This window comes from Chelon labrosus, assembly GCF_963514085.1.
Source record: "Chelon labrosus genome assembly, chromosome: 8".
Lineage (NCBI taxonomy): Eukaryota > Metazoa > Chordata > Actinopteri > Mugiliformes > Mugilidae > Chelon > Chelon labrosus.
In genome coordinates, this window is record NC_140358.1 from 6379504 (window position 1) to 6400393 (window position 20890).

Sequence of the window (20890 nt, forward strand, 5' to 3'; positions counted from 1 at the left end):
CAATATATGACAATGAAAATAGAAACTTACATCAAAAATATTATATTCAGAATTCACTAAAGTTACATCAAAGTCAGTTTAACCCGCAGTTAAGCAAAACTACTAGTTTTAGAAACGACCAATCGTGATCAGGTGGCTTTCCAGAAGGACCAATCACCTTCCGGCTAGAGGAGGCGCTGGCCAATCAGCGACCAGAATTGCTCTACATACTATTCGCGCCATTGATCGTTACCGCGTCACGAAGGGAGAGGAAAATAATCTAAAACACTAGAGAAAATGGGACATACTGATAAGTAATTACATTATCAGGTGGTAAAATGTTTGTTAATCGCAGTTATTAATTAGTTGTAGTTTTGTGTTTTGCTACGTTCTCTAAAGAGTTTAAATAATTCTAAAGATGATCTACCATGTCAGTTAGCAAGATGGCGATCGTTAACCGATAGGGCGTTTTTAGCTAACATTTTGTACCTTCTGTTTTATTATATATCTTACACATTTGTCTGTTGGCCAGGGAAATTAAAATACTTTTTTTTTCAAGTCCGTAAATAATCATTTGAAGGCAGGCTAGTTAATGCTAATGTTTATCAAAGGGACTAGCTAGGTTTAGCCTTAGTTGTACGACTAGCTTTAACTTTAGCTAGTCTTCTAGCTATCATCATTTTTCTTTTCTCCTTTCCCACACAGTAGCTCTCCCTGCTGAAGAAAGTGTCTACTACAACCAGATATCCAGCAATCCAAAACATTCTCAGGTGCCTTCCTTCAGCAAAATGGAAAGTGAAAACTCAGTTTTGGACAGGTAAATTTACCCAAGACTATTTACTTCATAATGATGAAGTAAGTGATTGTGTTGTTATTAGTTAACATGGGTACCACATCAAAAGCCATAGTAAATCCTGAACATGTGGAGTTGTTCAACATATTTTGTGTCGATCCTGACATTGATCACATTTACTTATATGTTTAAACTCCTGTGCAGAGATTAACCAAATAGAAACTGTGTGTTAGAATCTTAATTTTAGATATTAATGCTAGACGTGTTTTCTTAAACGCATTACAGCATTTGGTTAACTAAAACAGCCAAAACTGGCTTTTTTTCCATTGCTCCACTGTCAAGAGGATGCTTCAACCAATCATATGTTTTTGTTTTTGTCAGCATCAGATGCTTAATATTGGCAGCTTCCATGGAAAATCTATTGTTGCTTTTTCTCTCTCACTGCTAATGTAAATGTAGCATAAGTGTTGAGATCAGATTGAATAATCGCAATAATAATACTACGTTGAGGAAATTAATACCAGTGAGGCATTGCTAAAATTTCCTCTGACACTCTTAAACTAACTAACTTAATGAATACAAATTAATATCTGCAGTGCATGATACCTGCCAAGCTATGTAGGCCCCGTAATAAGGATTCACTAACGCTTCAATTTGTCTTGATCAAATTATTGTCCTTGTCTTTTAGTCTTGATTCCTTCTCAGACTCTGGCAGTGACTATGAGGCCACACTGAAATCCACAAAGCGGAGAAAGCGCGTTGCACCACCTTTGCCACCGGTAATTTATTTTAAAAATATTTCACTCTCATTGAGATACTATTAATTTAGCCAGCGAATAGATCAAGGCTATGATCTTGTCCAAGTTTGTTATTTGTATGGTATTGTTAGTAATGTTTTAGGTTTTGCAAAGGATCAGTACTACTTATAGTCAAAATATCAGCAACATTTTAATAGATATCTAATGCCTATGCTTTATCTTGTCAAGGTTTCCACTAGTTCAGTTGAGTACATCAATTCATGCTAAATCCCTAAATAAATCTCTTTCATCTCAAGCCACCCAAGAGACCCAAGCGTAATCCTTCATTGAGGGTGACATCCAGGCCTAGTAGTAGCCCCATCCCCACACATCCAGACCCCTCACTGCAGCAGCAGCCACTCTCTCATGGGACATCCCGGCAGGTCTCTCCTAGGCTTGCGAGAAGCCTGAACAAGGGGAACCAGGGTATCAGTGCAAAGGACATCTATGATGCCGTCTGCTCTGGAAAGAGCGCCATGGTGGTGAGCAAACCCTCAGCTGAAGAGCATGGAAGAAAGGGGGAAGGTAACACAGAGATAAACACATGAAGGGAGGGAGGTCCTGATGGTGGCATGTGTAATGAGAAGAAAAACTAGCTGACAATGAAAGAGGTTATCGCATGCATTCAGTGGCTGACTGATGTGATCCTAGAGAATTGCTTTTGATACGCAAAGAGGAAGGGGTGCTCTGATTGGTCCATGTAGTCAATGATTGACAGCTCTGGTCCATTTTAAGTATTGCTGTGCTATGAGCACTTTCTTTGGGTAAAGACTACAAAAGGAGGACCATGTAAGAAAAGGAAGACAAAGAAGTGGTTTGAGCAGTAATAAAGAGTCTCACTACAGTATAGAGAATACAAACAGTGCAGATGGTGGTTCTGGATGAAGGCACAGGTTCAAAGCACATTAAGCAAATCTGGAAATACTTCAGGAAATCTGTTTTGAAAAGCTTTTCATATTTTTTTTTTTATTTCTTTTACAGTTTAGTTAAATCATTATTAACCGAACAAATGCTGTTAATGTTGGTAAATAAAACTGGTATTTAAGAAAGTAAATAAATACGGATATAATGGCTAAAGGATGGAGCACATAGACCCCATATGTTACAAAGAACATCCCAAAGGCTAGTGCCAGGAGAAAACGTTAAAGCACAAATCAATAATGTTGTTGAAATGGTATATTCTTATTATATCCATCTGCTCTTTGATCTGTGTGCAGCATTCTCATTGGCTGTTTTCTCCCTGTCAATCTTAAGACGGTGGTGGACGAGTGGCTGGACAGCTACAGGCAGAGCCGAGAGGCAGGCCTTCTGGTCCTCATCAACTTCATTGTTCAGTCCTGCGGATGCAAAGGTCAGAGGTTAAGAGAGAGGCCAGGAGATGGGTATTAGGGGGTGGGGGCTTGAGAGATTATTTTAACGTTTTCAGCTCAGGCAGTTTTCACCAGTATTGATCTTTCAGTATGCTAATGATGTCTAGGTGCTGTGTTAATCCTCTGTCTGATGTCAACACAATATCATTATTTTTGTGACAGTAGAAGGAAAATGGTAGGAAGATACCATTTCAGGCTATGGAGAAGAGCCACAATTATTGTAATATTTGAATTGCAAAGGTACAGGTGGACATACTGCATGAGTTTAAATCCTAATGTGTACCTATATTTATTTTTTTATGTATTGTACAGGTGTTGTCAGCAGAGAGATGTTGGACAGCATGCAGAATGCAGAGATCATCAGCACACTAACCAAAGAGTTCAATGAGGTGGGAGAAACAAAATAACAGTTTAGATTTGTAGAATTGCATCCTAAAAATAAAAAATAAACCTTATTCATTGTTCTTCTTCTATTAGTCTGTATTGAAGTTTGAATGTAGTTTTCATCAGTCATCTGTCTACAAGTTAGTTGTGAAACTCAAATGACCTCCATGTCCCAAGAGATTATGATGACAAGGATGGAGCACAGCATGATGAAATGCAATAATTAAAATCTAATGCTGATAAATGGACACATTAATGAGTTAATCACTTTGGTTTTCCACTAATGTAATTGCTATTGCGTAGGAGATCAAACTGCAGCCTTCTGTCTCACAGTACTAAGCACAGTTTAAGAAGTTAAAACTCTTTTCTTAGTTTGTTTCTTCCTTTTGTTCTACAGGATTCAGTGAACTACCCTTTATGCACTCCAGGTCCCCAGCTAAGGCGTTTCAAGGCTGGGCTGTGTGAATTTGCTAGGGTTCTGGTGCGCTCTTGTCGGAATAGCCTCATTTATGATGAATTCCTCTTCCCTTCCCTGCTGGCGCTGCTCACCGGCCTGTCTGACTCCCAGGTCCGAGCCTTCAGACACACTAGTACCCTTCTTGGTAAGGATATCAGTACAATACGGGCGCATAAAGTAGAAAAACATACACACACACTAATAATTGATTTTGCCAGTTTATTTTGCTGATCAATAAAATATTTCTTTTAGTTGGGGTGAAAACCTGCACTTGATGTCGAAGATACCATTGGGCTGATATTAGTATTTACCTTTTGATTGATTGATTGATTTCTAAATTGTGATTTCACCAAAGAACAAAAAGAAGCTCAGCAGCTTGTCAATAATGTGATTTGACTGTTAAGTATTGTACATTGTTGGCAAGAATTTTCTCATCTTCTAAAATAAAAGATACACATGTCTTCTGCAGGATAGTGGCATTAATTTTATAACTTTATAATTAGTGCAGCTTGGTTCTACATTCAAATTGTAAAACTTTATGTATATATTTAGTGGCATTTTGAAGATGCAGAGTAGGAGTAGTTTTTTCCAAAAGGTAAGAAATAATGGTTTATCTTTTTGTTTTTTTCTCGTGAAATGGAGCAACATTATTCCTCCTTGTGACTCATGTTTATAGATGCTGCACTGTCTGTATTATATAAATTGTTCTTTTATTTTCCTTTATTAGCCGTGAAGTTGATGACGGGGTTGGTGGAAGTGGCTGTGGTTGTGTCTGTTCAGCTGCAGACAGCCCAGCGGCGATACGACATGGAGAACAGCAAGAGGGCGCATGACAGTTCCTCTGAAAGACTGGAGGAGCTTCAGGCCACCATCAGTGACGTGAGACATGCAAACGCAAAAATACTGAGTCAAGTGCAAACACACACACACACACAGCCACTGTTACATAAACATGAAGGTCATGACACTGGAGCAGTGATGTCGCCTTTATACAAAGAAATGGAGGGGAGCGGATGACAACACCAAGGATAAATGTCCAAGTGTTCGAAGCAATATCTCTGAAATATACATATTTAAGCTATTTAGTTACGAGTTTAAGCTCCTTATACAACGTCCGGTGGGGTTTTGGAAGCAATACATGCTTTCTTGTTGGACACAGGTTGCTCGTCAGCTGGTTGGTATCAAATGGTTTGATCTTGAAAGTAGAAAACGTTCAGCCAGTGCATAATGTACTCGATACCGTTTCAGATCTTTCTCACCAGCTTTACCAGTTATGAGAACAACAGGTAGTGCAAATCCTGGAAGCTGGACTAACTTCCCTGCACACAAATGTTTTGTGGCAGGAAGTCGGTTTGGAAGATATAAAAATTCACCCCTGTACACTTGTTATGAATAATGAAATTATCTATAGAAACAGCACGTCCTCAAGTCGGGTGATATCATTTCTCCTTGTCTAGTACCTTCTCTAATAATATTGATAACTTGAACGATAGACTGGTGTATGAAAAAAACGTTTGAGTTACTGATTTATTCTTGTATATATGTGTGTTCAGCTGCATCTGTTTTATATGTTGTAGTTGCGCGAGAACAGGGAAGAGCTGTCCTCCATGATGAACGCAACTTTCCGTGGTGTGTTTGTGCACCGTTACCGGGACAGACTGCCTGAGATCCGGGCAGCGTGCATTGAGGAGTTGGGCCTTTGGCTGAGAACGGACCCTGAGGACTTCCTAAATGATGGATGTCTGAAATATCTGGGATGGACCCTGCATGACAAAGTAAACACAAATACAAAGGGCAAAATAAAATACAGAAGTGTGTAAATCATTTCTTTATTTGCAAGCCTCCACAGGCCAACAGTGGAGACACCACTGACAAGCACTGAATTGTATGGGGAACTGTTTCTGAATTAAGCAGCTTTTTTAGTTTGATATTCATGCTGTATAGGGCTTGAGTGATTCTCACACGAGACAGTGCTGCTGAATATCTGCAGACAGACATGAGAACCACAAAGAGAAATGTCCACTATGCACACACCTGGGAATTAGTTTGATTCAGGTTATAGAAAGTGTTTTATTGTACTTCTCTTTCCACAGCAAAGTCCAGTGCGCCTGCAGTGTGTACGTGCCCTGCAGGGTCTGTACAAGGAGAAGGAATTCATTGGCCGCCTGGAGCTTTTCACCAGCAGATTTAAAGTGAGGCTTCCCTCTGGATTGGACTCAGCGCCTCATTTAATGCGTCTTTTCTCCCCCTGTTTTCCCCCTGTCTGTTTGTCTGTCTCTCAGCATCTGCCTTTAATCTATTGTTTCAGCTTTTTGTATTGTTTCTTTTATGTTGTCTGTCTATGTCTCTCCTCCCAATATTTAGCGTCCCCTCCCCACATTTCCTTGCCTTTTTTTTTTTTTCACTGTTCCTGTTTGTTGTTATGGTCTCATCCTTTGTCTGGGCATGTGTCTGGATGCATTAATTGCTGCCAATTACTGATGGTTAATAAGCTCTTCTCAAACACATAAAACCCCTTCTAAGCCACATGTGCTGCTGCAGATAAATGGTTTTTATGCCATGGCTTAGTGCCTGATCAGAGGGTGTCTGGGTGTGGGTACATCTATGCTTGTCTGTGCATACAGTATGTCTGTTTTTTGGCATGATTACATGTTAGTCTGTGTGTGTGTGTGTGTGTGTGCCTCTGCATATCTGAATGTCTGTGTGTGTGTGTGTGTGTGTTCAGGAAAGGATTCTCAGCATGGTGCTGGACAAGGACCCAGACGTGGCAGTGGAAGTGGTCAATCTCTTGTTGCTGATCCAACAGTGAGGGATTTTTTCTGTCTTTGTGCCATTTTCAGAATTATACTGGTGCTTAACTATAGATGCATCCATGTTATTTATCTACATGGTTTTTATGGATCTTTATGTACAAACAGCTTATAATTTGCAAATGCACTGGAAAAACATCATTGCCATACTACTCATTAGCATGTTCTATAGAAAGTCTTTGTTGAATTCTTGTCTGACGCATCAATGACTTCAAGACACTGACTGCAAACCAAGAGTCAGACGAAATTTATTGCAATAGAAAAGATACTTGCTGACTTGTTGAGGCTGGAAATCTGGTGCTTTCTCTGTGTTGACTGCTTGCACACACCCGTTGTGCTCCTGTGGTGGGCCACTTTGTTTTCACAAAACATACATCTTATTCTGTCTCCTTTTAAAGAATCCCCACACCTTCAGTAATCAGTTTGGGGATTTTTCTGTAATTTTTAACATACTTGTTAGCGGGAGCCACCATAATTCCACACAAATCGTGCCTGAATGAGACACTCTTCAAGACCACAGAGTAAAAACAACATTTTATGTGAAGAAAGCCAAATGCTCACTCATCAAGTGTGATGGTCACTTGTGACTGTGAAAACACTCTTTGTCATATTTGCTAATGACTCACAGCGTGAGCTTGCCAACACCCTGCACTCGTGTACGTGTAAATTAGATGGTTTTAGGCCTAATCAGAAGGAGATATAAAATGTGGGATTGAAATTCCTGATGATTAAAGATCTTTGGATTATGTCTAACAAATGTTCTGTCAAATAACCAGAAAAATAAAATATATTGCTTAATGATGTTCTCCTTTGTTCGTTTGTGTGTGCACATGCAGGAGGACAGAGGAAGGCCTGAGAGAGGAGGAGTGTGGCCACATCTATCCCTTGGTTTACGCTTCACACCGCGGCCTATCGTCTGCAGCCGGTGCCTTCCTCTACAACAAGTACGCTTTCATCTCACAATGTTGAACAAATGTAGTCACAATTGCTGACTCTCTTGTTTTAAAGGTGCAGCTTTGCATGTGTAACTCATTTTGAATTTAACAGTCACTCTGTTTGCTGTGTGATTATTTTATCACTGACTCTCCACTAAGAATGAAACCTTGTCACTGTTTTAAGAACAGTATCATAATCTAATTTTTGCAATTAGTTAATTATTTATATTTGGTTTATCCAGTGTGATAGTTATTTATGCATGTGTGTCAGGCTGAAAAGTGTGATTCCCAGTGAAAACCAGGAGAATGATAAAAGCAAGAATGCAGCCTTTGTTCAAATCCTCATCGCCTTCTATATCCAGAGTGAGGTAGTGTTTCTTTCCCTCTGTGTTTCATCTCTGTTCCACTTTTTCTTTGTCCCACCATTTTGAAATTAAAACAACATGGAATTATTAAAAGCTTATACATAGATATTCTTTTATTTCACCAGCAGTTGGATTTTAAAAAGCAATGACTGACTAAAGAGGCTAAAATGTTTGGTTTAGAAGTAAAATTATGGTCACTGGTGCACTGGTGTTTGACACCTGAAGTAAATCATTCATTCAAGACATTCACATTAACAGTTCCATGATCATGGGACGTACCTGGTGGACAGTCTGTGGGGTGTGGCAGGATCTGAGCTGAGAGACTGGGAGACAATGACAGAAATGCTGCTACAGGACACTGGTGAGAAGATAAAACTGTCAGTGTAGATTCCTCTCCAATACTCCATCATAAGTTATCTTACTCATGTATTTGCATTGCAGATAAAGACTAAAGTTAGTGTCATCTGTTTTTTTTTTTTTTTTGTTTCCTACTATCTGCTCTTACATCAGACCTTTTTGTTGTCAGGTCTGATGTATGAGGAAGAGGGGGCACTCATAGAGCTGATGATGTGTGCTATGAGGCAGGCAGCACAGGCATCCCCACCTGTCGGCCGAACTCAAGGCAAAAAGGTGGAGACACGTACTATACATACATAATCTTCTGTTGCTCAAAAAAAAAAAATCTTTGTTTTTATGTCAATTATTCTGTGATACGGTAAAGCTTTGAGCACACAAATACGTACCACAACAGCCCAGTTCATGTGTATAAATATCAGTTGATTTTCATCCTATTCCAAGATCTGAAATCATTCTAATCAGAGATTTAAATATAACTGTTTACACAGCACGCAAAATGATCTGAAGATATATGCATTAACATGCCTGTCACGTTACCTAATGTTTACCCAATGTAGGGGATTGAACAGATTACACCAGCCCTCTCAATCTGACAATTCCTTCTTGTTGAGTCAGTCTGTCCATGCCAAGGAACTTTTATTCTGATTATTAATGGAATACTAGGGTCTATGTAAATGCAGCAAATAAATGTAAAGAGCTGGGCGTGAATTCAACCACATTTTCAATATTTACAAGGCTGTGAAACATCTTAAACATTTCTTGAATATAAAATTGATTATTATTTTGAACGCAAAGATACACATTTTTATTATATATGTAGTTGTCTGCTTGTGTGCTATTCTTTCCTGTGACTGTTTCCTGGTTGTTACCATGGGATCAGATCCTGAGTATGAAGGATAAGAAGAGCCAGGAACAAGACAAGAGACGCATCACCACACACTTCATCCCCTTATTGCCGCAGCTGTTGGCAAAGGTACAGAGCTCCCCTATGTATACAAAGACATCAATTGTATTGCCATTGCACATTTTAATGCTGAGCTGGTGTTTTTATTGACCTGCAGTACTCAGCAGATGCAAGGAAGATGAGCCTTCTTCTCAGAGCTCCCCTCTACTTCCAGCTGGAGATGTACAGCAGTGCTCAGTGGCTGAAAAAGGTAAAAAAAAAAAAAAAATAATAAAATACTACAAAAAAACGGCCAGAAATATGTGAAGGGCTACACTGTTATAATAACTGATTAGATAATGAAATTTCTTTAAAAATGATCTTATGGTGGTTCAAATGATAATAATATTACCATTTGTTTCTTGTTCTCATTCTAAAGTTGTAATTATATTCCTGTGATGGTACCCAGCAGACGTTTAACTAGTACTTCAACTGATACTTTTAAATAAACTGACCTAAGACATACATGCATACCCTTATTTTCCCGTTCTGTCTCCTCATTTCCTCTTCACTCCCCATTGTTCTTTTAGCACCTGGACCTGCTGCTGTCCCAGATATGTAGAATCGTGGAGAAGCACACCGAGGTCACTGTGTTGGAAGCCTGTGCACATCTGGCCAGCACCCTCTGCTCTGAGTGTTATACCTTTTCCTCTCGTGTACACCTGGTATTCAGCCAGCTGTTGGATGACCTGGCCGAATGTTTCAGCACCAATTTAAACGACCTGCTGCAGGTGAAAGAGTGTTGTGTTTTGCCAGATATGGCCTTGTAGAAAATGATTGCATCGGCACTCAGTTTAACTTCAAAACAAATCCAGTGTAGTACAGCATATCCACAATAAAACATACTTTCATAATGGTTCTGTTTAATTGTATTACTCTATACTGACGGGTGTTTCTGTTTTTGGTCATCCCCATTCATAACAATGTTGGTGTCCTAATGCAATTCAGTTTAACAGCAACACTCGGGATTAAACCAAAATAAATATGATCTCCACAAAATTAGTATGTACGCATTTATTGATATACTAATGGTGTATGATAAAATACTGGTAGCTGTAGATGTCCCACATATTTGTCAGTACTTGCAATGTAAAGTGTTAAATCTGGGTCTGAACTTGACTTACCATATTATTGATTTCAGATGTCTAAAAGAGCATAAAGTAACTTGTGACTTTATAAAAGCACAAAGCTTTTTCATTGACAAGTTTAAGTGGAGCTGTTGTTTTTGTGAAAATACTGCATAGCATCTCTCAAGAGTGTGTGATTGTATACCTAGGGTACTGCTGATGAGGATGACATATATAGTGCAGCCATCGCCTTGAAGAGGATTGCTGCCTTGAGCAGGTGAGTTCTAACATATAACACATAGATGTAATACTGACTACACTTTACAATGAAGTGTGTGACTATGTCCTCTGTGTGAGACTGTTTTCCAGTGCTAAAAACCTGACTGGCTGGAAGCTGTTTGACCCCTGTCTAAAGTTGCTGAAGAGCAGGATAGAGTCCAGAGAGCTTGACCAGGAGGTTTATGACCCTTTCATATTCGATGGATGAGTGTTGTGTATTTTGTTATGTAATTATTGTGTCACATAATAAGCAAGAGGGAATTGGGATCATGTAAAAAACAATTGCTTATGAAACATAGCCTATTTGAACAGCTGTTTATTGATTTTTTTAAGTATTCAAGCCACCTGAGTGTCTTCGTTCTCATCAGGACAGTATTTGTTGTAGATAGTGATCAGTTTTGAAGATTTAAGAGAAAATATTTTCTATGTACACTCACCTGCCACTTCTTGCACGTGCACATTTAGTGCACGTCCTGCACTAAATCTTAGCTTTGTTATAGGTTATATAAAAGAAATGTCTTAATTCAACTGTATGATTATTTTGGAGGATGTAGTTTGTGGTGCTGTTAAACTGAAAAGTGTTTTTGTTATTCAGCGAAGCCCACTGACTAAAATTGGGCTGTTAAAATAATGAAAAATATGTCGGTACAACACAATACAATTGAGTAGTTCTACAAACCACAGCCTCCAAAATGAAAACAGTTGAATCCACAGCTCTGTTATTTTAAACAACACCATAACCTTCTTGAAGCTAAAATTTCGTGCAGGACTGTTATATTAGAATCCATTAATTTTCACTATTGTACCTAATTAGCTCATTTTAACTTCACTTTATTTTCAGCTTATGGTATCTGCTCTGAAGTGTGCAGCCTTTCACCTGATGTGGGCCAAAGTGAATGCAGTCAACTCCAAGCCACCCGAGGTGCCTTGTTGTTTTATGTGCCATCAATTAAAAGTTCTTTCATTCTCACAAACCTGGATGTTGATAGAGTCAGCCTACCTGCATGAGAAAAGCCCGTTTACATGATTAATATTTTCGTAACGGCTGTCACATCACAGCCAACCCATGGTGACCATGCTGGTGGCCTTCCTGTGTGTTTGTGGTCTGTGCTGTTCAATGATTCACCAGCTGAGCAGAGAGCAGGCAATTAAGGCAGCAGTCTGTTAGAGCGCGTCCAAGCCCACAATGACACTCATACTTATTTCCCACTGGTTTACTCCTTCTCTTGCTGGTTGTATTTATTTTGGTTGTCTAATTTTAGCTCTTTCCTGTGTTTAATCTTTACTCACCTTATCACTCTGCTGTCTTTTGAGCTAATTTTCACCTTTTCTGACGTTTTTTTCCTCGCTCTCATTTTCACACTCTGAATGCGTCATTATTACTCATGCGGCCATTTATGTGTTCTTATTAAGTGGGAGACAACACACAGAACCCTGTTGTCTGTCTTCATCACTCAAACAGTAAAGTTTCTCTTCCTGCAAAATGCACTCTGGAAGATACATCCATGTCTAATTAAACACTGAAAACAAAGGCTGGTGAAATGTATCTGTGCACGCTTACTCAAAATGATCACTAATTTTTTAGAATAGTTAAAAACCTGAAAGTGTGTTACCTACAATTTAAGCCACAGGGGTGCTGCTCTTAGATTTTAATTTCAAATATCCGATTTGTTTTAAATGCCACTCAAATACAAGAGAAAGTTGTTTTTTGTTTTGCCAGTGTTGATCCATAAGGAGCTGAATTTTTATGTATATTTTCTTACAGATGAAAGTTACTTGTCTTGCACCATAATCCTTTACCTTACGCCCCTAAATGAAACGCAAATAAATGTCAGATTCTCTCTCCACCTCAGTTTTTTGTCCAACCGTCCCTTTCGCCCTCTCTTCCAGGAGGAACTGAGCTGCCTGAGAAAGGAGGTGCGCTCCTTCAGCAGAGTCTGTCAGACATGTTTGTCTCTGAACCAGACCGAGATCAGAGATCAGGTAAGACCTTTGTTACAATGAACATCTTCCCACTAAGACTAGCCGTATTGTTTGTAAACTAAAGGCTTGTTGTCAATACAAAATAGTGGACCTAGGTATCACCATGAGATACAAGCAAAGACAGAAAAAAATTAAGCATCAGAAATTTAGGACCAAATTCTCTGTGGTGGTGCTGTTTTTTCCAGTGACAAATGCAAACTAGACGCAAGGAATTTGATGTGGAATAGTGCAGAATTTTCTGGTAATATCGCTCACTGTGGACAGAAATGAAAGCAATACAAAGTTAGCAGACAGCAGTGTGGATGAAATGAACGGAAAATGTCCCTCTGTTTTTACTTAGACTTTATTTGTCACTTAGATTTCCATCAAAATGAAATTTCGGTGCAATGGCTCAGAGCACAGCAGGAATATTGATAGAAACAGTATATACAATTTACAGAAACTGTATATACAAAATAGAATAAAAACTTAAAAATGGAGATAAATATTATTGCACATTTTAACTGCAGAGTAATAGGAGTGGGTGGGTGGGGGGGGGCTATTTATAATATGTTAAGCAGTTTTATGGCATACGGGATGAAACTGTTTTTGAACCTGGCTGTTCTGCTCTGTAGGCTGCGAAACCTCCTTCCAGAGGCCAGCAGCGACAGTCCATGTTGGGGGTGTGAGGGGTCTGAGGAGATGTTTTGGGCCTTTGTCAGACAGCGTTTCTTTGCAATGTCCTGGATGAGAGGAAGTGAAGTCCCGATGATTTTCTCCGCTGTCCTCACCACCCTTTGTAGGGACTTCCAGTCGGAAGTTACATACTTTTTAAAAATTTATATAAAGAATTGCTTTTCATAAGAATAGAATGTCTTTATTTGTCATTGTGGTACAACGAAATTAAGGTACAACAAAATTAAGGAGTAAGTAAATAAGTATAAATAAGTGAATCAATATAATGTTACTGTTGATATGTTATTGAGTCTGACAAAGGTTGAGGTCAAAATTTTATTAGCCATCGTGCACATTGTGTTAGAGTTACTTGTGCCAGGGTGTAAAGACACCTTTTTGAGTGTAGTCACAATAATTTTCTTTTAGATTCATATCTCAGTGTTAACAAGGCATGTTTGCCTTTAATATTCCTGACACCTTTTTTTGACCCCATGACCCAGAAACACTTCCTGACACAAATAAACCAAGTTTCTTTGGTTTCGATAAGGGTGGCAGTTAATTTTGTAAAAACAGAGCATTATAAAGCTAAATGCTATTATTTGGATACAACAAGAAATCGGTTTGTTCTTCCATCTACAGGCATTTGTGCTGCTTTGTGACTTGCTGCTGTTGTACAGTGTGACTTCGGTCCGCTCTGAACCCGCCCTGCAAGCACTCGTCCACTTGCCATCTGATTCGTTGCGGTCCGAGCTGGCTGCTTTCCTTCTGGACTATGTCTTCACTGACACCGACGATGCCGAGCTCAATGGTATTTTGACACCCACAGATAAAATAACGCCTACTCTTTATAAATATTAGCGTGAACTGTGCTACTTTCCAGAAGCAGTTTCACTCTGTTGACAAAGTGACAACACTGTTAACAGATTGTATCCTCCTTATCTTTTTTAACTGCTGACTAATAATGAAAAAGATTTTATTTTTCTTGGTGGATGAGTTACGTTTGAGAAACTGCTCAGTTTTAACACTGCCAGAGCGCTCCCAAAGGACTCTAACCTCATCTATGCCTGCGGACATAGTTTTTGATGTTTTGTTTTGAGAGTCTTCTGTAACTAATCTCTTTTTCTGTTTCATGATGTTCTTCAATTCCCAAGACAAATACCAGTTACCTTGGCTTAGAAGCTATACGTCTTTCCCCACATGCTCCGTTTCTTTCTGTGCCTTATAAACACTTGAATGTTTGCTTTCTGTCTTGACATTTCTAAATATAACAACTCATTGGTTATTCTTCCATTTTGCCCTTTTCATTTCCTCCCCCTCTGCTCTCCTCTCTAGATGAGGGTGAGGAAGAGATGAAGATCTCTAATCTCCAGAAGAAGCGCAACCAGCTGGCAGGCTACTGTAAACTGGTCGTCTACGGCGTGCTGGACCTCACGGCTGCCACCGATGTCTTCAAGCACTACAGCAAGGTGGAGGGATCGTTTAGTCTCTTTAGCCCAGCCATATTACACATACATTGAAATTCACAGTCTTTGCCTGTCATTTTGCCACAATATAGCCTTTATTGCCCTTCTGATTAATCTGCTTACCACCAACCAGAGAGCTCCTACCCTATGTCAAATCTTGGATTTCGATTTTACTGTTGCTAAGTTAAATAAACAGTAGCTATGTGGGTGTAAACTGGCGAGACAGTACAGGTTAGCAACCATGTTAATAGCAGACATCAGAAATATTACTAGTCTTTTCACCAATTTTCAATTTTATGTATGATTATTTAATCCACTGTACACACACTTGTTGATTATTTGAAGAATCACAAATACTAGTTTCAGTGTTAACTAAGTCTATATATTTTCATATGTTGTTCGTCTATAGTAAGGGTTAACTCTGTACACATAAAAGCAAAATAAGGGTTTAGTGATCTTCAGACTAAGTGTTCAAGATTTAGACTGCCTCTTTCAAGGAATCGATTGGGTTAGGAATATAAAAAATATAAGATGTAGAGAGAGGAGGAGGAGGGTGAGAAAATCTGTTATGGAACTAGCGAGGTGCTGAGAATGAGTCAGATATAACGGCAGCTAAAAGAAGCATTGATGACTCGAAAAGATGTTTGATGTCTATATTTTCAGACATTTAGCTTTCAATAAATAGATTTTTTTTTTTTTTTTCTTGTCTTGTCTTCTCCAGTACTTTAAAGACTTTGGGGATATCATTAAGGAGACTGTGAGCAAGACCAAGCTCATCAGCCCCATCCAGAGCGCCAAGATTCTCTGTCTGAGTCTGCAGCAGGTGTGCATTTACATGTCACAAATCAGCCTCTAATTATTTCTTTCTGAGCGTCTGTATTGCTTTGCGAGGCTCTCTGGCACAGTGTGGGAGGGTTGTAGCGGGGGTGTGGAAGAAGAGAGGTGAGGCAATGATGTTGCGTAAGGTGAAAGGTGCATGCTAATGTTATAGAAAACAACAGGAGGTTAGTTATTAGTTAGTGTCAGCTGTTACAGCAGCAGTGGATGTGACACACAGCTCATGGAGGATTTGAAACTTCACAATGCCCAATTGAGAGTGAATATAAAGATATGATATATATTCTGTATGAGTTAAGGAAGGAAAGAAATCCTTATTGCTCATCTAGGAAATTTAAGTTTTCTTCAGCATTAAAGTAATCCAGGGCCAGTATTGTGAGGGTCCTTGGGTCCAAGTAAATGGATAAAAGCATAGGTCATGGCTAATGGTTCAAATTTTCTAAAATGTAAACAGTAGTTAAAAACAGACCTCAGATTGTAGCAGGTAAAAATGGAACTCACTGAATCCATGATTACATTGTCTTTTCTTCCATATCATGTTCTCCTTCTTGCCACAGTTGTTGAGAGTTAAGTCATTTGGCTGTGGTCAGTGATTTTAATCATATTAGTTGTTATCATTTCATCTGACGAACATCACTTTGGTCTGATGACGATTTTGTTCCGTTTCCACGTGAGAGAAAAATCTTTTCACTGAAAAATAGCAGCTACCTCAACCTGACAGATGTTTGTCAGCGTGTTACATACATTCTACATTCTTCCAATTTAAGTACATCAGCAAAAGAACACCATTCCAACTGTGAATCGCGGTGGTCACAGCATCATATTCAGAAGGTTCTACAGAACTTCTGCCGTCTGCTAGAACGTTGAGAATGAAAAGAGCATTCACTATTCAGCTTGACAGTAACCAAAAGCACACATCCAAATCAACAAATAAATGCCTTCAAGGAAAAGATGTGTGTTTTGGAAGGACCTAGCCTGAGCGCTGATCATACATGAATCTTGTAGAAGATTTGTGGGGGGACTTGGAAACAGAGCTGTGCACAGGAGAGGCCCTCACAACTTGACAGATCTGGAACATTTTTGAAAAGAAGAGAGGGAAAATGTTCCCAAGTTAAAATGTGCCAAGCTGATGGGCTCTTATACAGACAAGACTGAGTGAGTTAAACAAAGGTACAAAAGTTCTGATGCGATTTATCTTTGCCTGTTTTTTTTTTTTTTTTCGTTTGTTTTATTTTATCAGAATTTAGATCTACTGATGTAAAGGGGGTGTAGACTTGTATATCTACCTTATGAGCTACCATAACTTTGAGACAATGTGTTATTTGTATCAGAGATTACATGCACATCCTCAGTTGTTTAGTATAAGAAACACATCTATTTACAGCATCTATCAAATATCCAGCCGCGTATATTCCTATAAGTTTGACATACAAACACATCTAAATTTTAAATGTTTTACAATCAGTGCTTGAATTTGCATAATTAACTATCAGACAAGTGGTATATTCTCTCCATATCTATAGAATAGTTTGAACAGTTTTCGTTTAACATTGCATGTTTATGTAAAGTCATGTCCGTGTGTGTTCAGATGTTCTCAGAGATGCTTACCGAGGACCGCAGCAGGCAGGATCTCGGTGAGATTAGAGACTTGGCCAAGAGGCTTGCTATGAGCTTTGGCATCGATCTTCATCGTGTCCGCAAACCACTGGTGGCCCTGCACATGTCAGTAACGCACGTTTCCCTTGACAAACACACACAGACTCGCAAACTCATGACCCCATTTATGCAGTTTAGATTTTCTGTTTTGTTTTTTTTTACTTTCTAGTGGCGTTTTTAGAAGCAGACATAGCTTCATTAACATAAAAGAAACACACTTTATAACATTGTATCACCCAACACAGCCTGCTTACATTATCATTAGCTCAGAGTTATTTAATATTAGCACATTTTATGGGTCTCTCACACTACATGTCTTTATTCTGTTATTATTTTATTATGTTTGAGCTTTTGTGTGTGTGTTGTTTGCTGCCAGGGACGGTATACGTTTTGCATTTCGAGACCCAGAGGAGGGAGAGGAGCAGCATCCAAATGTGGCCTTCTTGGAGATCCTCAGCGAGTTCAGTTTCAAGCTGCTGCATCAGGACCGCGCCCTACTGTGAGAAGCAGAAACACACAAATATGTTGACTCTCACAATGGAAGAAGCTTTTCGCTCATATTTCTGTCAGCTCTTAGTCGCTTAATGTTTATGTTTTCATTCTTCTCATATAGTTGGTGTATTAATGGTGGTATATGTTTGAATTGATTAATTATAATTGGCCCAAATCCAGTAAACCCAGGCAACATTAACAAAGGCTTCCCTGCTCTTTGTCCTCATCCCTTCCCAGAGCGGAGTTTCTGAAATCAGAGTGTCCCGGTGCTGCCCTCTCCTGGCCACCAGTCAGGCTCTATCAGCGCTCTTTAGTGTCTCGCTCCACCTCCAAGTTCAGAGAGCAGGAGGTGGAAGATGATGCTGTATCCTCACATGCTACTCCTGCAGCAAAACGCAAGAAGACTACTGCTCAGGGTGACACACATACGACACAAAACACTCTTTATGTGAACACTATGCATTTTTACAATTTTCAAAATGTGTTACTTAAATAATGTAAGTGGTGGAAAATTCTGTCTTAGCTTTGATTCCTCCTGTTAGAGACCAGGGTCAGCAAAGAAACTGTTAATTGGAGATGATAATAATTATTTGTAAGTGGCTGTTTTCTTTGCAGATCAATTTTATTTTTTCCACTTAATCAGGAAGAAAAATAATTGACAGTTTCAATTACATGTTAAGGAGTGTCTTCAAATTCCCTGTTCTGTCTTATCACTTTGCACTAATTTGGTTATGAATGATTCATCTTTCATTGACTAATTGCTTCTTTGGCTATAAGACAACTGTCTTTGTGAATCAACTGAACTGTGCAGATGTTGTGATTGTATCTTCTGTGTGCTTTGTAACCTCTTCAAATTAAGTGTCATAATTAATAACCTTCTGTACTGGGTTCTGTCTTCTCCAGGTTCAGTGTCCAGCACCACTAGAGGATCTTGGCTGGAAAATAGCAGCATCCCCGGCAGCCTGTACACACCTGCCATCACCTCCACCGTCCAGAAACAGTCAGCCAAGCAGCTGGCCTCCAAGAAACCCAGAGCCACAGTGTCTGATACTGGCAGTGGCCTAACTGAGCTGGAGTCAGAAGAGGAGTTCTCCCCAGGGTAGGCTGAATTGCAGTATCAAAGCACTTTGGAGATTACTGCCAGGCACAAATGCTGGAAATTTTCAAGGGTCAATTACTTTCTGTCAACCAGCCAACAGTTGGACAGTCTGCTCTGTCCTAAATGATGAATTTGTGCCGTATTAACCAGGTCAGCTTTGGAATCAGTCGAAGACAAATGACTCCAAAATTTCTGCCAAAATGTATCTTCTGCCACCCTTCAGGTCACAGATGCGAAAAGTGAAGCCCACCAAACGACTCCAGCTCTCCTCCAGCCAGACTGTCGCCACTTTGGAGAAGCCAGATCTCAACTCCCAACTCAACTTGTACGTATTTACAGAATGTGACTATTTATTCTCATTCTGTGGAAGCTGTTTTCAGCCAGGTATAATCACATAGAATTAATCTGTGTGTCTGTGTGTGTGCTGTCCAGGCTTTCTCTGATTGAGGATGACGATTCAGAAAGAGAGCAGCCTGAGATTGAAGATTACGAAAGTGAATCTGACCGTGAATCTGCATATACACTGGTAAAAACAAACAAAACTCCTGGTATATGTTTATCACACCATTTAAAGACAAATTACACACTCATTTACATCAGCTATAAAATTCTTGTGATTTTAAAGTTTGTTTTAAATTCTCTGCAACTTTAAAGTTCTTACATAAGCATAACATTATGACCACCTTCCCAGTTATGACTCATTAGAGAATGGACATGGGCCTTCTGAGGGTGTCCTGTGGTGTCATGCAACAGAATGTTGTTAGTGGGACCTCTGGGTCCTATGGGTTGAGGGGAGGGGTCTCTGTGGATCATCCCACAGATACTTGATCAGTTTGGGATCTAGTGAATTTGGAGGCCAGGTTAACACCTTGTGCTGTTCTTCATGTTTTTTGAATATTTATTATTCTGTCAAGTCTTGTCAGTCAGTGAAAGTGGGTAGAAAAAGGAATCTTAATAAAAGTAGCTCAGTTTTTATTTATAAAAATGCAGGGCAAATATAAGTAAGTGCTGTTTTCTTTATTTTTAACATAATGCCAGTTGGGGACAGGATAGAAGGGAGTTATTCCTCAACCAGACAGGAATGTTTTGTGGGAATGGACTGGATGATTTTTGCCTATAAAATCTATTTCCACTCATGATTTGTGGAGCCGACAACAGACTTCTACTACTGTTCTACTGTAGTATCATTAAACCATAAGGAATACTATGTAAATAACTTCAAGACCTGTGGCATCTGTGACTTTTGGAGAAGCATTAAGGATTGCATTAATGGGAAGCTCAAACGTTCTTTTCCATCTTTGATCTGCAGCCCTCCACTCGTCACACCTCAGCCAGTATCCTTGACGAGCTCTTTGACTGAGGACACTCGTGGTTCATCTCTTCAACATTTTTGCATTTTCATTGGTTTCAGAATTTGAGCATCTTTTCCTCTGAACTGAGTTCAGCTATCAGATATGTTTCAGTCTCTAATTGTGTTGATGATTATAAAGTCTGGGGACAAAAGTTGTTCTAATTTAATGATGTTCTGAAAATATGTCAAATGTTCAAAGTAAATGTGTTGCAGTTTAGTTAGATCCCTGTTAGACTAAAGTATTTTCTGCTGTCCACATTTTGTATTTCATCATATATTGCACTTTCTAGTGATGGCTCTTTGGTTTGTTATGAACACTTGTTTGTTTAATGTTTATTAAAATATATGAACTGGGCAGAATAATACTGAAAGTGTTTTACATAAATTATAATGTGAACAAATAATTCAAATAATAATTTAAGAAATATATATAATTTCTATCTCCTTAACACTGCAGTTCATTTACTAATTTTATACCGCATGCAGCATACAGACATGAGTTTACATTCCACTGTGCTTCTCTCAGGCAAATGAAGTACAACATTTTGTACTGTACTGTTTACTGTTTTAAAGCACATTCACAGCTTTTATAAATGAAAGATTTAAAGATGAATTTCACAAACAGTTATTCCATAAAGCTAAGAGAGTTTATACAGTGGGATTTTTTTAAAATCGCTGTTGAATCGATATTTTGGAGGCTGTAATTTGTCATACTTTTGAATTTTAATATGCTGCACGGACACACCTAGTTTAACAGCACCACAAAGTGCATCCTCCAAAATGATCATACAGTTGAATTGCAGCCTTTCTGATGCTGTT

At 39.0% G+C, this 20890-nt stretch overlaps 1 protein-coding gene across 2 annotated transcripts; it reads left to right on the plus strand.

Moving 5' to 3' along the window:
- The first annotated feature begins 624 nt into the window (after positions 1-624).
- stag3 (STAG3 cohesin complex component) lies at positions 625-20430 on the plus strand. 2 transcript variants are annotated; one of them, XM_084550013.1, is made up of 31 exons: positions 625-796; positions 1461-1551; positions 1827-2051; positions 2824-2920; positions 3252-3328; positions 3721-3925; positions 4508-4659; positions 5358-5555; positions 5874-5972; positions 6506-6585; positions 7427-7534; positions 7797-7893; positions 8149-8251; positions 8417-8520; positions 9128-9220; positions 9309-9401; positions 9721-9921; positions 10467-10534; positions 10627-10714; positions 11378-11458; positions 12427-12519; positions 13813-13981; positions 14506-14639; positions 15358-15459; positions 17062-17195; positions 17506-17628; positions 17859-18037; positions 18525-18720; positions 18944-19045; positions 19153-19246; positions 20030-20430. In XM_084550013.1, the coding sequence occupies exons 1-31, from the start codon at positions 768-770 to the stop codon at positions 20078-20080; spliced, it is 3666 nt and encodes a 1221-aa protein (XP_084406139.1). In that variant the 5' UTR covers positions 625-767; the 3' UTR covers positions 20081-20430. The 2 variants fall into 2 exon arrangements, with proteins under 2 accessions (XP_084406139.1, XP_084406138.1); XM_084550012.1 differs by lacking the exon at positions 625-796 and having other exon boundaries at positions 1351-1551.
- The last annotated feature ends 460 nt before the right edge of the window (positions 20431-20890 follow it).

What these genes read in the sequence shown, in the direction of transcription:
- stag3 (XM_084550012.1), top strand. Translation starts at nt 1,372, where the DNA reads ATGATACCTGCCAAGCTATGTAGGCCCCGTAATAAGGATTCACTAACG. An exon ending in GATGGACCCTGCATGACAAA is followed by an intron (nt 5,556 to 5,873) that starts GTAAACACAAAT and finishes CTCTTTCCACAG; the next exon opens with CAAAGTCCAGTGCGCCTGCA. An exon ending in GTGCTCAGTGGCTGAAAAAG is followed by an intron (nt 9,402 to 9,720) that starts GTAAAAAAAAAA and finishes TTGTTCTTTTAG; the next exon opens with CACCTGGACCTGCTGCTGTC.